This window comes from Agelaius tricolor, unplaced genomic scaffold (genome assembly GCF_023055355.1).
Source record: "Agelaius tricolor isolate 1412-34295 unplaced genomic scaffold, bAgeTri1.0.p SCAF_6, whole genome shotgun sequence".
NCBI lineage: Eukaryota > Metazoa > Chordata > Aves > Passeriformes > Icteridae > Agelaius > Agelaius tricolor.
The window spans coordinates 50,765,768-50,778,707 of NW_027269266.1; the positions used below are offsets into that span (position 1 = coordinate 50,765,768).

At 39.5% G+C, this 12,940-nt stretch overlaps 1 protein-coding gene across 8 annotated transcripts in view; it reads right to left on the reverse strand.

Annotated features, from left to right (window-relative positions):
* The window catches only part of HECW1 (HECT, C2 and WW domain containing E3 ubiquitin protein ligase 1), a 251,651-nt gene that overhangs the window by 148,183 nt on the left and 90,528 nt on the right, over positions 1-12,940 (reverse strand). For all 8 annotated transcript variants that reach the window (XM_071429780.1, XM_071429779.1, XM_071429774.1 and 5 more), the window contains one exon: positions 2,688-2,795. In XM_071429780.1, the coding sequence (XP_071285881.1) occupies positions 2,688-2,795 (108 nt within the window). The remainder of the gene's footprint in view (positions 1-2,687; positions 2,796-12,940) is intronic.

The window sequence follows — 12,940 nt, forward strand, 5'->3', positions numbered from 1 at the left end:
GTAAGGCTAATTCTTTATTTGGCCATACACTGATCTCCCCTTTATCATAGCTCCAGGACAAAGACTGCAATTTATACCATAATATTTTCTGAAGCCATGTGTTGACAGTCAATATTGACTCACGTGGTAAAAAGATACCAAAGTATGAATAGTTACAGGAAAGGCAAAAGCAGAAATGAAGAGCTGCCTTTGTAAGTGAGCTACTCTGCTTTTTTGAGAATTAATGCTATAATCAGGAAGACTCCAATCAATAGTAAATTGAGGGGATTTTAACAATGTATGGGAAAACAATATGGATACCTTGAAAATAAATTACCATACCTTAGCTATATTTCTTAGGTGAGTTTTATTTTGATAACCAGTATCTATCTCTCTGATCCCTGCAAATGTTATGCTATGCAACATAAAAGGGAGATATGATCTCTGTCTAAAAAAATAAAAGTCTGAAGGAAGATGGTTTACACCATCCTCTTTGGATAGAAAATACTCAAGGTTTTCAGACACTGCAGTTTTTAATATAACATTTAATCACCTGCAAAGCTGTGTGCTTTCATATGTAAGTATCAGCAGTGGGCAGGAATCCTCAAATATGCCTTTAGATATATAAAACCAGCATACATGAGCATTCTTCCCTGCTTTAACTACCCACTTGAGTAGTCAAGCAGCTCTTAGAGCACGTGCTGTTATTTACTACTGCCTACTTCATTTTCTCCTATTTTAATTCTGGACAGGGCAATGATTTGTCCTTGATGAGCACACAGTGGCACAAAATCTCAGGGCTGACATTCACAACCTAATGGTTGGAGTATAACAAATTACCAAGAGGCAGCAACTCATCAAGCATGGGCTGCCCAGCTATGGTGTAGTACAACTTACTTCCAAGCATCAATGAAGGATGGTTATGCTAATGTGCATTTTCTTACAGTAGGGCAAGTGAAGAACGTACATGCAATCAATTAACAACAGCTTCTGTGTCTCTGCTAATGAGGGCAACCTATTAAGCTGGCATAATTCATTGTGCATTTGAGCCTTTAATGAAAAGTGGCCCTCCTAAAGAGGCTTTCTCTTAAGCATTTCTCATGTTGCCTCTTTGTTTTGTATTGTGGATTAGCCAAGGAAACTACCAGCAGTCTCATCACACTTCTGCCCTTCCTTAATAATCCAAGATACTGAAGTCTCTTCAAACACCCAGTCTGGGATATTTTATCTCCTTCCCACAGCTCTTTAACAGCTAAAAGAAAATATGATCAGTCTCATGAATTTGTAACCATGGCTCAAAGCCTCTGCAAAGTAGAGCCTGCCTTAAAGGTTAGATCCTGTAATGAATTTCTGCCCCAAAACCAGGATAACTGAAAACAGCCCATGTTCTTATATGTTAAGCAGTTTCCCATCCATGTATTTTTCAAAACACAGGATATAAACATCCTGTATGTCCTGTAGACATTTCAGCAGGTCCCTAAATTCTTTAGAACAACATTCTCAGTTTAACACTAGGAATTACAGACCAGCAGCAATACTTCATACTGCAAAGAGAGAACCTGCTTCTAGGACTGAGCAGCTGTAAAATGATTACATGCAACACCCTTGCTGATACCACATATTTAAGATCAAAGTCATAGATTGGACAAGCACAACTTATGTCCTTTACAAATCCTTTAAAATACAGGTTATATCAAAGATTCCTTTGACTGCTCTCAAATATAGACACGCTTAGACAGATATACCTGTCAAGCAATTTATAAATGCTTTTACCAAACTTCTGAATTTTGTCCAGGAGGCTAAGGCAGATCATTGGAAATATGTGGTTCAATTTTAAAACTGAAATAGCTTCATGCTACTCTTCTTCATGCTTAACTCCTCAAGGATATATGTGGCTCTTCCACCACAGATGTTTTGCTATAGATTTCAGTCCAGTATTTAGAGTACCCTATTTCTATCTGAAGATGATCATAAATTGCATTTACACTAACATATGGTAAATCTCATGGAAAAGGGGAAGGATTTGAATGGTCAGGGACATGTGGCAGTCAGGGCTGGAAATATTAACTTGCTGTATAAGGAATCTAGTACTTTTCAGAAGCAAATCCAGTGTTTCTGTATTTTCACTACTAAGATGGAAAATATTTATACTGCATTGTATCAAATGCCCTGGATAAAATATTAATATAATGAGGAAAAATTAATGAGGTGAATTTAATGTATCTTGCTGCAACTACATATAGTTACACTTTTATTAGTGTAGATGATAATCAGAACTCAACCCTTTCAACTTCTGAATTCACCTGAGTCTGTTAGAAGCCAGATACACCATGAAGTTTTCCAATTAAAAGCCAATGTTATTCTTCCTGGAATGATATTATGCCCTTGACTACCTGTTTTCCTTAAAACCATATTAAAGTTAATGCAGCTCATTAGTCCAAATAATAGCAAATTGAGTAAAATACATATTCATAACTGTATTAAAAGTAATTAAATCAATGCCCACTAAATTTGTTTGCAGAAACTGTAGGTTACTATTCCATCAAGTGCTTCAGTTTCTATCAACACAGTCAGAGATTTTGGTAACATTTTTGGCCTTTTCTAGGGCACATTTTGGGCATAAAAACATCATAAAAGCAACAGTAATAGCTGAATTATTGTTCTGGAGTGATTGAATTAAATCATAGCAGAAGTGGAAAAATACTTACGCTCCACAAAGTAAGAGCTGGCATCAATCTTCCAAATAATTTGACCCCGGTGAGAGCCATTGACGCCACGGTTCTTGTAGTCCAAAAAGTTTTCTGACAAGACCTCATCTATAAACAAAGAAGATTGGTCTCAGTAAGTGCCTGCTGTGACAGTACACACAACAGAGAGTCAGGCTAAAAACCCACCTTTGGCTTGACAGAATATCCTAGAGCTACTAGAGAGCTTCACACGACATGTTGAGAAATCAGATTTATCATTCATTTATTTTATTTAAAAGTTCAGTCCAAGTGGCTGAAGCAGCAACCCAGGATGGGCTGAGCCATGGGCTCATTGCTCCAGTTTCAGGGGGATGAAATGGATTTCACAGCTGTGCTCTGACAAAGCAAAAGCCACAATCTATACCTGCAGAGACCAGCCAGCAAGCTCCTGGGCTTTTCCTTTCAGTGATAACAACAGTTTTAATTTTAACAGAGATTTGTACAAATGTGCTTTAACCAACTCAGCCTTGCTTGCTACAGAAGAAGTCCTGGGTGGGTGCTGAGACTCACTTCTGAAGACAATTATGTTAATTATTACTTGCATTAAAAGTGATTAAAAACGTGAACCATTCAATCTGACATTAAGATACTTCAGTTGTAAACACTGTGAAGAATTGGCTTTGTTTCAAGAAGAAAACAAAGATAATGCCATATAACAAGGGACACTGTGCCTGAGGACACAGGGGTGGTGTGACGAACTGCAGAACAGAAGAGGCAGTCTAACAAACAAAGCTGAGAAACCCAAAGACTATCACAATACTTTAATAAAGGAAACTAAATTGAAGGAAATTACACTTTCACTGAAAGAAGAAAGCAGCAAACAGATGTCAATACTGTCCCATTGGCACTACAAAGTCATGCTTTCAAAGGAGGAAGGTGACTAAGTACCAACACTGAACTCTTTGGTGTTCCTCTCTTGAGGGATTACAACAGAATTCCTTCTAATGAGATCATTAACAATTGCAATGGATAATTATAAATAGCAATGCTATCTACAATAAATTTTTCCTTTGCTGATGGGCTAATTGTCAGAAATTATTTCACCAGCTGTGTTTCATTCTCTGTTTTGAAGTGCATCTCTGCTGTAATCCTTCAACAGTAAAATGCTCTGGTATGATTCTTGCTTTATACTTTATAGCTGGTTGTATCTTCTTTTAAATTCCAAATTATATATATCTTAAAAAAGCAGGTAAGTATACAACTGTTACTCTCAGAATATTGGTTTACTTATGAATACCTTTAGTAAAGGACCATCCTGGGTACAGATTATCAAGGATCATGTACATCATTCTGTGGAAATAGGAACATTATGTACTTGTGAGAAGACTTCAGCCTGTCCCTTTTGCTTTGGCAAGAAAAACATTTTATACTTAAAGGTGAGCATATACTGAAATGTTGCACTGAGCTGGAGCCTGGGAACCCTGCCTGCCTCTCATCCTGATGGGCAGAGAGAGTATCCCTCAGTTCCAGTATGCTGCTCACTGGCTTCATCACTTGTGATGTTTATTTGTCATATTTAGTCTCTGTAAGCTGCTGGAGATGTTCCAATGCCTGCCATGTTGTGATGATGCATGGGTAATTACTGTCCCTCAAAATATACTATTTATAAAATACCATGCTTGCTTAAAGAGTCTTAGCTCAGCTGGACTCAATGGTCTTGCTTAAAAAACTGCAGGCATTTTAGGCCAGAGTTTAGTGGCACTGGAGATCCCAAAATCAGCTTTAAAATACTGTGTTCATAGGCAGTATCTGTGGAGACCAGCTGGCACTTCCACTGTTGCTGCTTCCCACAGCTGGCACAAAGGCAGTGTGAACTCTGCCACACAAAACCCCCCTAATTTGACAGAGATGTTGACATATGCCCAAACCAAACCAAACCAAACATCCCTATTGCAAGCTGAGCCAATGGGCATGACTCCAGAAAAGCCCTTCCTCTGTTTTCCTCTAGTTGTTGAAAAAGTGTAGGAAGCCTAGAAAACCAGGCTGAGAAGAAGGGCCACTATCCATCTGTATGTCCAAGGTGGAAGACCACGGGAAGGGAAGGACAAGCAAGCCAGCCTATGGTTACAGCTGACAGGTGAGACCACAGGAAATCTGGAACAAGCTGCTCCTGCTGAGTAACACCTGCACACTGCCTCCTGCCATGGAGGCAAGAGACAGGGGTGTGTGGGAAGCATCCAGAGAAAAGCAGGTGCCCAGGGAAGGGATACATACATGGAGCTAGTCATGTGCACACAGTTTATGGACAGTGGCCACTGATGGAATACAGGCTCAGACAGCAGAAAGGATAATTTAGTATGAGCTCAATAGGAGCAGTGAATCCTTGAAGTATAAAACCAATTTGTATACAAAACATATTTTAAAATGTAATGATTTAGAAATCCAATATGTAGGTTATTCTCACAGTCAGTTTTAACCCTGTCTCTTTTGAAAGAGGTAACTCCCTAATTCCAAAAAACCCCAAACTATTTTTAGTCTAGTAGAAATTTATGTTCATTGGGATTTTTAAGCCAGAAAAATTTCATCTCTAGAAGAATACATTAAGGTCCAAAAGGGCAGTTTTGCTCTTCCAATTTTTGAAAGTATGTATTTTTGGAAGGTGAAAAGAAAGAAATATCCTCTGGCAAGTTAAAAATAGCAGTAATTGAAACTCATCAGGAGGCTGGAATGTATGAATATGCCTGGTCGACCTGTTTAAATTGGCAAGTAACACTATTCCAGGCATGCTATTCCCTGAACACACACGTTATGTATGTAGCACACTGACAAAGACAATTGTGCATGTGAAATACAATGCTGCTTAGGGCACTAAGGGCAGATGTATGTACATGTATTTATCAAAATTCATGCCATAGGTAAGCATATAGTGGTATGATATGCTAAGGTGACAGAGTATGTGCAAAGGAAAACAAATTTTATTTCCTGTTTCTATTGAGAATCCCCAAAACAAAGGAACTGACCTTTAAAGCATGTTACATCTTAATTCCCAAAGGTAAATGGTGAAATACTTCATTTCACCTCCACGCAAAATGAAGAGCAAAGTTAATGCTGTTCCCTTTCATATATTTCAGGCAGCAGCTAATGCCTTTTGACATTTTTCCAATGAAGCATTGTAATGCATCTCCCTCCCTCTATTTCTGAAATGCGATTAACCTTTAAACTAGCTATCTGCTTTCTCTGCATAGCTTGGGTTTGGTCGTGCTTGTCCAAAAAGCAAACGGTTTGCAATTGCTCTTAGGTCTGTGGCTTCATTTCCCTGCACAGCAGACAGCTTACTTACTAATTAAGGATAAAAATGGGGGAGTATTTGGGATGTGCTGCACTTTGAACATCATTAGTTACTCCTGGAGCTAGAGCTGGGGATGGTGAGGGTGTCTAAGACGAGGGGCCAGCAGACATTGCTCTCTGCCCCCCCTGCCCCTGGGCATGCAGAAGTGCCAGCTGCCTCTTGCTTGAGAGGGGAGGTGGCTGCAGACCTACAAGACTTTGCTGGGACAGGAGCAGCAGCTCCCACAGACCTCCCATGGGCCCTAGAGGAAACAAGGAAGGTGATGCACAACCAGGAGCCAGGCAGCCTGGCTCCAAAAAGCAGCCAGAGGGACCAAGGCACACTAGCAGCAAATGACAGCAAGTGCTTTGGGAACCAGCAGCAATCTGATGGACTGCTTCTCCTCACCAAACCAGACACTGCCAAGCACAGCCTTCTACTGCTAAAAATATTCTGTGCTGTCACGTCCATGCTGAGCATCCCAATATACTTCACAAGCACTAGAGAGAGATAAAGAACCGTGGCCACCAAAGAAACTTATCTTTCAGATGAAAGACAGAATCCAATTGACAAAAAGCATGCTGCTCTTCAGAGGAATTAAGGAAAATGTTGATAAAGGCCACCGTCAAAAAGATCTGTGAATAATCTAATGGGGACTTCAAGTGCTGTCAGCAGCCACACTAAACAGACAGGACCTCAGTATTTGAAAGTTTGTCTGAAATTCCCACAGAAAAGCAATCAGATAGTCAATACATCTTCCTCAGAAAGACTGATGGAGTCTAAATTACAAATATCTGAGTGACCCTTTTAGTCTCTTTGGTTTTACTTAGGAGGCAAAAATTAAAAACAAACTCCCCTTTCTCAAACAATATTTTGCTGATGTATATGACTAGCCTCTCAAAGTCTAACAACTATGAAATTTAGAATAATATGTGCTTCATTCAAAGAAACAAATAATTAACACGAGACAGGACTACAACGTCAGACAGGTTCCTGAACTTGATACAGTATTCCAGTCTCTTATGAATCACTAATTTGATTTAACACTACATACTACAACACTTGCTTCCTGTAAAGGTAATGCAATTATGGCACAAAAAGAAAAGCTAGACTTCATGTCTTGATCCCTTCTGAGAAGGAAATGCTGTAATTCTGAAATTACATAAGGATTTCTAGTCTTCAGCTAAATAAATCTGCATTAGTTTGAAATTTAAAAGTGTTTTTGGTCAATATGTATGTCTGTATTATGACATACAACAATAGCTAGCAAAATAATTTAAAAAATAATTTCCTGTAAAAAGAGGCTGAGCTCTGGTTGATCTGTTTTGCAACTAGCAGGGAAAGCTGCAGGAAAGAGATTTCATAATTCACTGAATCGAAGAATCCATTAGGTTGTAAAAGACCTCTGAGATCATTGAGTCCAACCTATGCCCTAACACCACCTTGACAGCTATTCCATGGCACGAAGTGCCACGTCCAGTCTTTCCTTAAACACCTCCAGGGACAGCGACTCCACCAGTTCCCTGGGCAGCCCATTCCAATATCTAATCACCCTTGCTATGAGGAAATTCCTCCTAACGTCCAAAACCTCTCCTTGAGCAGCTTGAGACTGTGTTCTCTCATCCTGTTGCTGGCTGCCTGGGAGTAGAGCTGGGCCCCACCTGGCTAGAACCTCCTTCCAGGTAGTTAGAGGGAGTGATAATGTCTTTCCTAAGCCTCCTCCATGCTAAACATCCCCAGCTCCCTTAGCCAGTCTTCACAGGACACGTGTTCCAGACCCTTCATAAAGTATCAATAAAATAAAATTATATTGCAAAATAATAATAGAAGGGGTAAGCCATAAATAAGCTTCATATTTTTGATGTTTATTCTCTTACCACCCAATCTATCAGGTGAAGAAAAACAGAAAATGATGACAAAAACCTCTGCAATTCATGAGTGGAGCTTGCCCTGATTTGTATCAGGTCATGAAAGTGTTTCTTTTTGCAATCCTTTTGCATTGCAAAACCCAGGCCTTTGGAAGCTGCTCTTCCAAAGATCTGTACAATAGAAGCAGTCATCATTCTGCAGGAGAGAAACTATTAATGAGAAACATATACCAAAGATGCAGATCCTAATTTCTTATTTACAAAGATGCCACATTAAAAAATCACAATAGTTAGGAACATTTCTATTGACTTCAGCTGTTATATATTAAGCTCCAGTGTGGATTGAAACTTCACTGTTAATTCATTTGCCAATTTCTGCTGCAGGCAATTAATACACTGCGATTTACAGTTAGCATCCCTCCTTCTACAACTTCCTAGGGAGAAGAGTTCTGGAAAACAAGGGCCTAATCCTTCACTGGTGTTACAAGCTCAATTCTCGATCTAAGAGTTTTGCATATGCTTTTTTCAAGCACATGAATGGTTCCATTTTAATCCCACAAAAATTAACCCCTTGCCCAGCTAGAGGAAAAAAAACGGGAGGAAGAAATGTGAACAATGAGTGGAGAAGAGGAGTATGCCAAGAGAAGGACGAAAAGAAAGTAGGAAGGGAGATAAACTGTAATAAAATGGGGAGTGAGTTGGCAAAGTTAGAACAATTCTTAGTCACCAAGGGCAGAAGATGGTGGCCATAAATAAAACTGCTCCAGGCACATTAGAAATGCAGGCATGGTGGATTTCAAACCTGAAGCAGAAAGAATTGGGTTAAGACATTAAACCCAAATGACATGTCAGCCACTTCCAAAACCCAGGAGTCTCAACTTTCAGCGAAACACTTTTATCTTTGAACATCTAGCTTATTTCAGAGCTGCTTATCACCTTTTACCACTCCAGTACTCTCCAAATTACTGCTGGGAGATAAGATTCTCATTTTTCATGACACCAACAACAATCAAAAAAACAAATGACTAGCCATTACAGATACTATTAAATCTTGGCAATGATATGCCTAAGTTTTCAGAAGGCTGTGGATGAACTGTGGATCCAATTCTTCCTCATTTGCACTTGAGTTAACCACACTGAGAGTTTGAGCTCTGTCACTCAAGGGACTTCCCTTTCCTTTCCTGCAACAGTGGGACCTCTGGCTAAAAGCAGAGCTGATGGCAATGGACTCTATTCTTCTATTTGTTAGGGAGCTGTGCTCCAGAACAACCCACCACTCACGTATTTCTCTCCTCTAACCACAAATCTGCTGAAAAGGTAGAAGGAAGGAGGAAAGCAAGGAGTGGAGGCTCAGCAATAAAAACTTGTGGGGCCTAAAACCCCCCCAGCAGATGTTGCAATGGGATGGGCACCTGTCCAGTAATACTGGTATCATTTGGTTCTGCATACCCTTAGAAGTGTGATAGCACCACACAGCTGTCAGTGCTCCTTCAGCTGTGCCTGTCTCCTTAGAAGCTCCTGCATTTCAGATTTATTCTTATCCCTGCAGCAAGTGGACCACATCTGGGTCTCAGTACAGCAACAGCTCCACTTCACCTACGCATTGCACAAACTTATTCACAAGTAATGACATCCAATTTGCACACAGAACTGAAGATGGGAGGGAGGAATCCAAACAAGGATGATCCTGACTTCCCCAGTGCATAGAGATGTGTGGTAAGATACAACATGGAAGAATTTTGTTTGCTTGTTTTTTAATATAACAACAAAGTTCTCACAGTCAGTGGAAGCCTCCCCACTGACTACAGTACAATTTTGAAAATGAGGATTAGGTCACAGCAGTGCAGCCACAAAATCTGCTAGAAAATTTTAAAGAAAGCCCAAGGCAATTTGAAGACAAGATATAAAGGGACATTGGAAGATATGAAATGTGAACAAGGATGACATTTTTCCAGGTTAACAATGTTCATTAAATAAGGGGGAAATAATTTGCAGTAAAATGGCAAAATGGAAAATGGATTTACAGAAATGTTGAAAGAACAGTAGATTAGACAGGAGGTTGTGATCTGATAAAGCAGTAGGAAAAAAAAATCCAAACACAACTCAGATGTGCACACTGAAGCACCACAGTGCAAAGAACCTCTTGAGAATCTGGATTGATTTTATCTGAAAAATGGTATTCAGTTATAAACTTATTACAAAGTGAAAGATATCCAGTGAAGAAAAAAAATGCCTTTAGGGCTAGAGAGATCAATGGATGAGAAAGATTACAAAGGCTAAATGCATACACAGTCATTACAGTAGTTGTGGAAGGCAGCATGGGAATATTCCAGTGTTATGAACAGTGCAATGTAAGTGTTATAAACACTAAGGAATGGGAAGGATTTAGTTTTAAACCAGAAAACTAAGGGAAGAAAAACATATGCTGAACCTTCAAAATCCACATGGCTGGCAACCTCTCCAAAACAAATCTTTCTGCTTTAAGCTTTATCCTGCCAAGAACTTTATGTCTGTTCTGTCCACTGTTTGTGCCATGATTGATTCTATCCAGTCAATGGTCTCAATGTGCTGCATGGAATATGCTTCTTTTGCAGGATTGAGGCCAAAATCTGGGATTTGGTGCACCAATATCCCCAACTGATTTCTTCCAAAATATTTTAGTAGGTGATCATTACTGACTTCACTGTAAGTCTGGGTTATACAGCCATATGGGCTATTCTTGCACAGCACAGAGGCAGTTTTATCCATGGGCATAAGGACCTTTGAAATCACTGAGAAGGCATGAGGATGCAGTTACTCCCTGTCTGCATTATTTCCCTCTCCTGATATTCAGCATGAATAGTTGCAGTGGAAAAGTCTTTTCTACTCATTCACCGACAAAGATGTTCATAAGAACTGTTATTTTATGAAGAAGTAATGCATGAAACTGGGAATCCTTTGGCACACCTCTAAACATATTAAATATGTAAACACCTCTACTACATATTAAATACATTTAAGGAAAAGAACGGGCAGTCTGCAGGCTTCTTTACTACAACTTCCCCGAAAGACCATAAAGCACACCACTACTACAGTAAGCACTCTGGAGAAGCTTTTTGGTGCATTGCTACTACCAACATTAACACAAATGACATCTGAACCTTGGAAGCAGTGAAAGGGAAGACATGTCAGAAGCCATATGTGCTGGGAATATTCAGAAACCCTTCCATTTAAGAGTTGACTGTATCTACTTGTAAAGTGGTGAGTCAGATGCAAATGCTAACTAACTGTGTTCATGTCACATTTGGTGGGTCTGTAAACAGCATATCCAGGTTTTGTCTGGCTGAAGGGTGCATCAGATAGATACAGCACTGGGAAAGGCAAGAAGTGACTCAGCCTGATAAATCACTCTCACTGGATCGAAGAGCAGCCAGGTGAAGGCGAGCCAGGTTGGAACAAAGAGCCAATATTGCTGCACTAATATATCTGCCAAGGCCTGTGATACCTGCTCCTCTGACACTTTTTGTTCCTGAAATAATTGTGCTGTGCCTAGTGAAAGCTGCCTGGCCACTGGGCACCTCTGTTGATGTTTCACAGAGGGAGCAGAATTGCAGGTGTCCAATGAAGCTTAACTTGCTGAGGTGATCACAGCCAGCCATGGTTGCCATCCCCAGCCTGGAGAGAGACCCAGTTACAAGATGAACTCCTGAGGAGGAGCCCTACGACCATAGAGAAATTCTCTTCCAAAGGCCATGAAAGGATTGGAAAGATGGGTGACCCCAGGACACAACAAATCCAGGTATCAACAAAATTCACTCTAAGCAGGCACATTGTGTTTTGTTTTATAGACAGCTGTATCTGAAGCAGAGAGGTGGAGCAACCATCCAAACATGGAGAGAGAGCCTAAATTAGGGATTAGACCAGTAAGAAAGACACCCACAGCTCCCAGCTTTATATGCACATTGCTGTTTCTAACATTTTACATCTCTGCTGGCAACATTGAAACGCTTTCTGCTCCTATGTATTGGATGTTTGGTAAAATAGGTGCACAAACAAGTTCTGGTCCAAGGCTATGGCAGGAAAAATGTACTTTTTTCCACTTGTCTCAGTGGGAAAAACAGCAACACAGGCCATTTAAGCCTAAAATCAACCCAGAGAGTGTTTAAACAAATGTTTAAATGTCTATTAACCAATAGTTATTAGATTTGTCAGGTTGTGGGGAATTGCCTTTCTGGGGGAGAGAAATAACACCACAGGATGAAACAGAGGAGGAAAAAAGTTTTAAATCTAAACTTCAGCTACTAAGCAGATGAAGACATTTCTACTTATATAAATTTGAGAGGAACTACTCCAGAAAAAGCCAGCTATGGAAAAGAAATTGGACCCTCCAAGGTTTGTGTATGAAGACATTTTTAATAAATAGTCTTTAATAATGTTTTGCTTTCATATAAGGAAATGTTGAAAGAAAGCCTACTTTATATGAGTAAGAAAAGTATAATGCTAGCCCTTATAAACCCCTAATATCAGTGTGCAAAGACACTGGAGACAAATAACTTTTTCAAAAGTCTGCTTTAAACATTTCTCATTAGCTCCTTTACATCAGATATGGAGGTGATGACAGAAGTGAAATCTAGTAGCAGCTAAAATGCCACTACAGTAATTATAAGATAGCTCTTTATCTACAGGCAGCTGCCAGTAGTCCATATTAATTTATCTAAAGGGGCTTCATACTGTAGCAAATAGCAATAGCAAATGAGATAAGAGAGAGAGAAAGCCTCGAGATAAATAACTGCAAATATTCCAGCTGCCTCACAGTAGCCATTAAATGAGAGTCCTTACTTAAAAAAATATACCCTTTCTTCATTATTCATAACTTTTAGTTTCTTTTTTTTCCCAATAGGTCTTTCTTTACAAATAGCTTTTCTGCAAAGAAAACTTATATGCCTGAGACTTTTAAATAGCAACAGAGCTTTATTACGTTCAAATTTCTTAGAGAACTCTCTTCAAGTGTTTACACATATTTTAGATTGTGGGTCTGTTTTCTGAAAAACTGCTGAATGTTCATAATACTGTAGTTCTCTTGAGGGAAGGTAAATGCA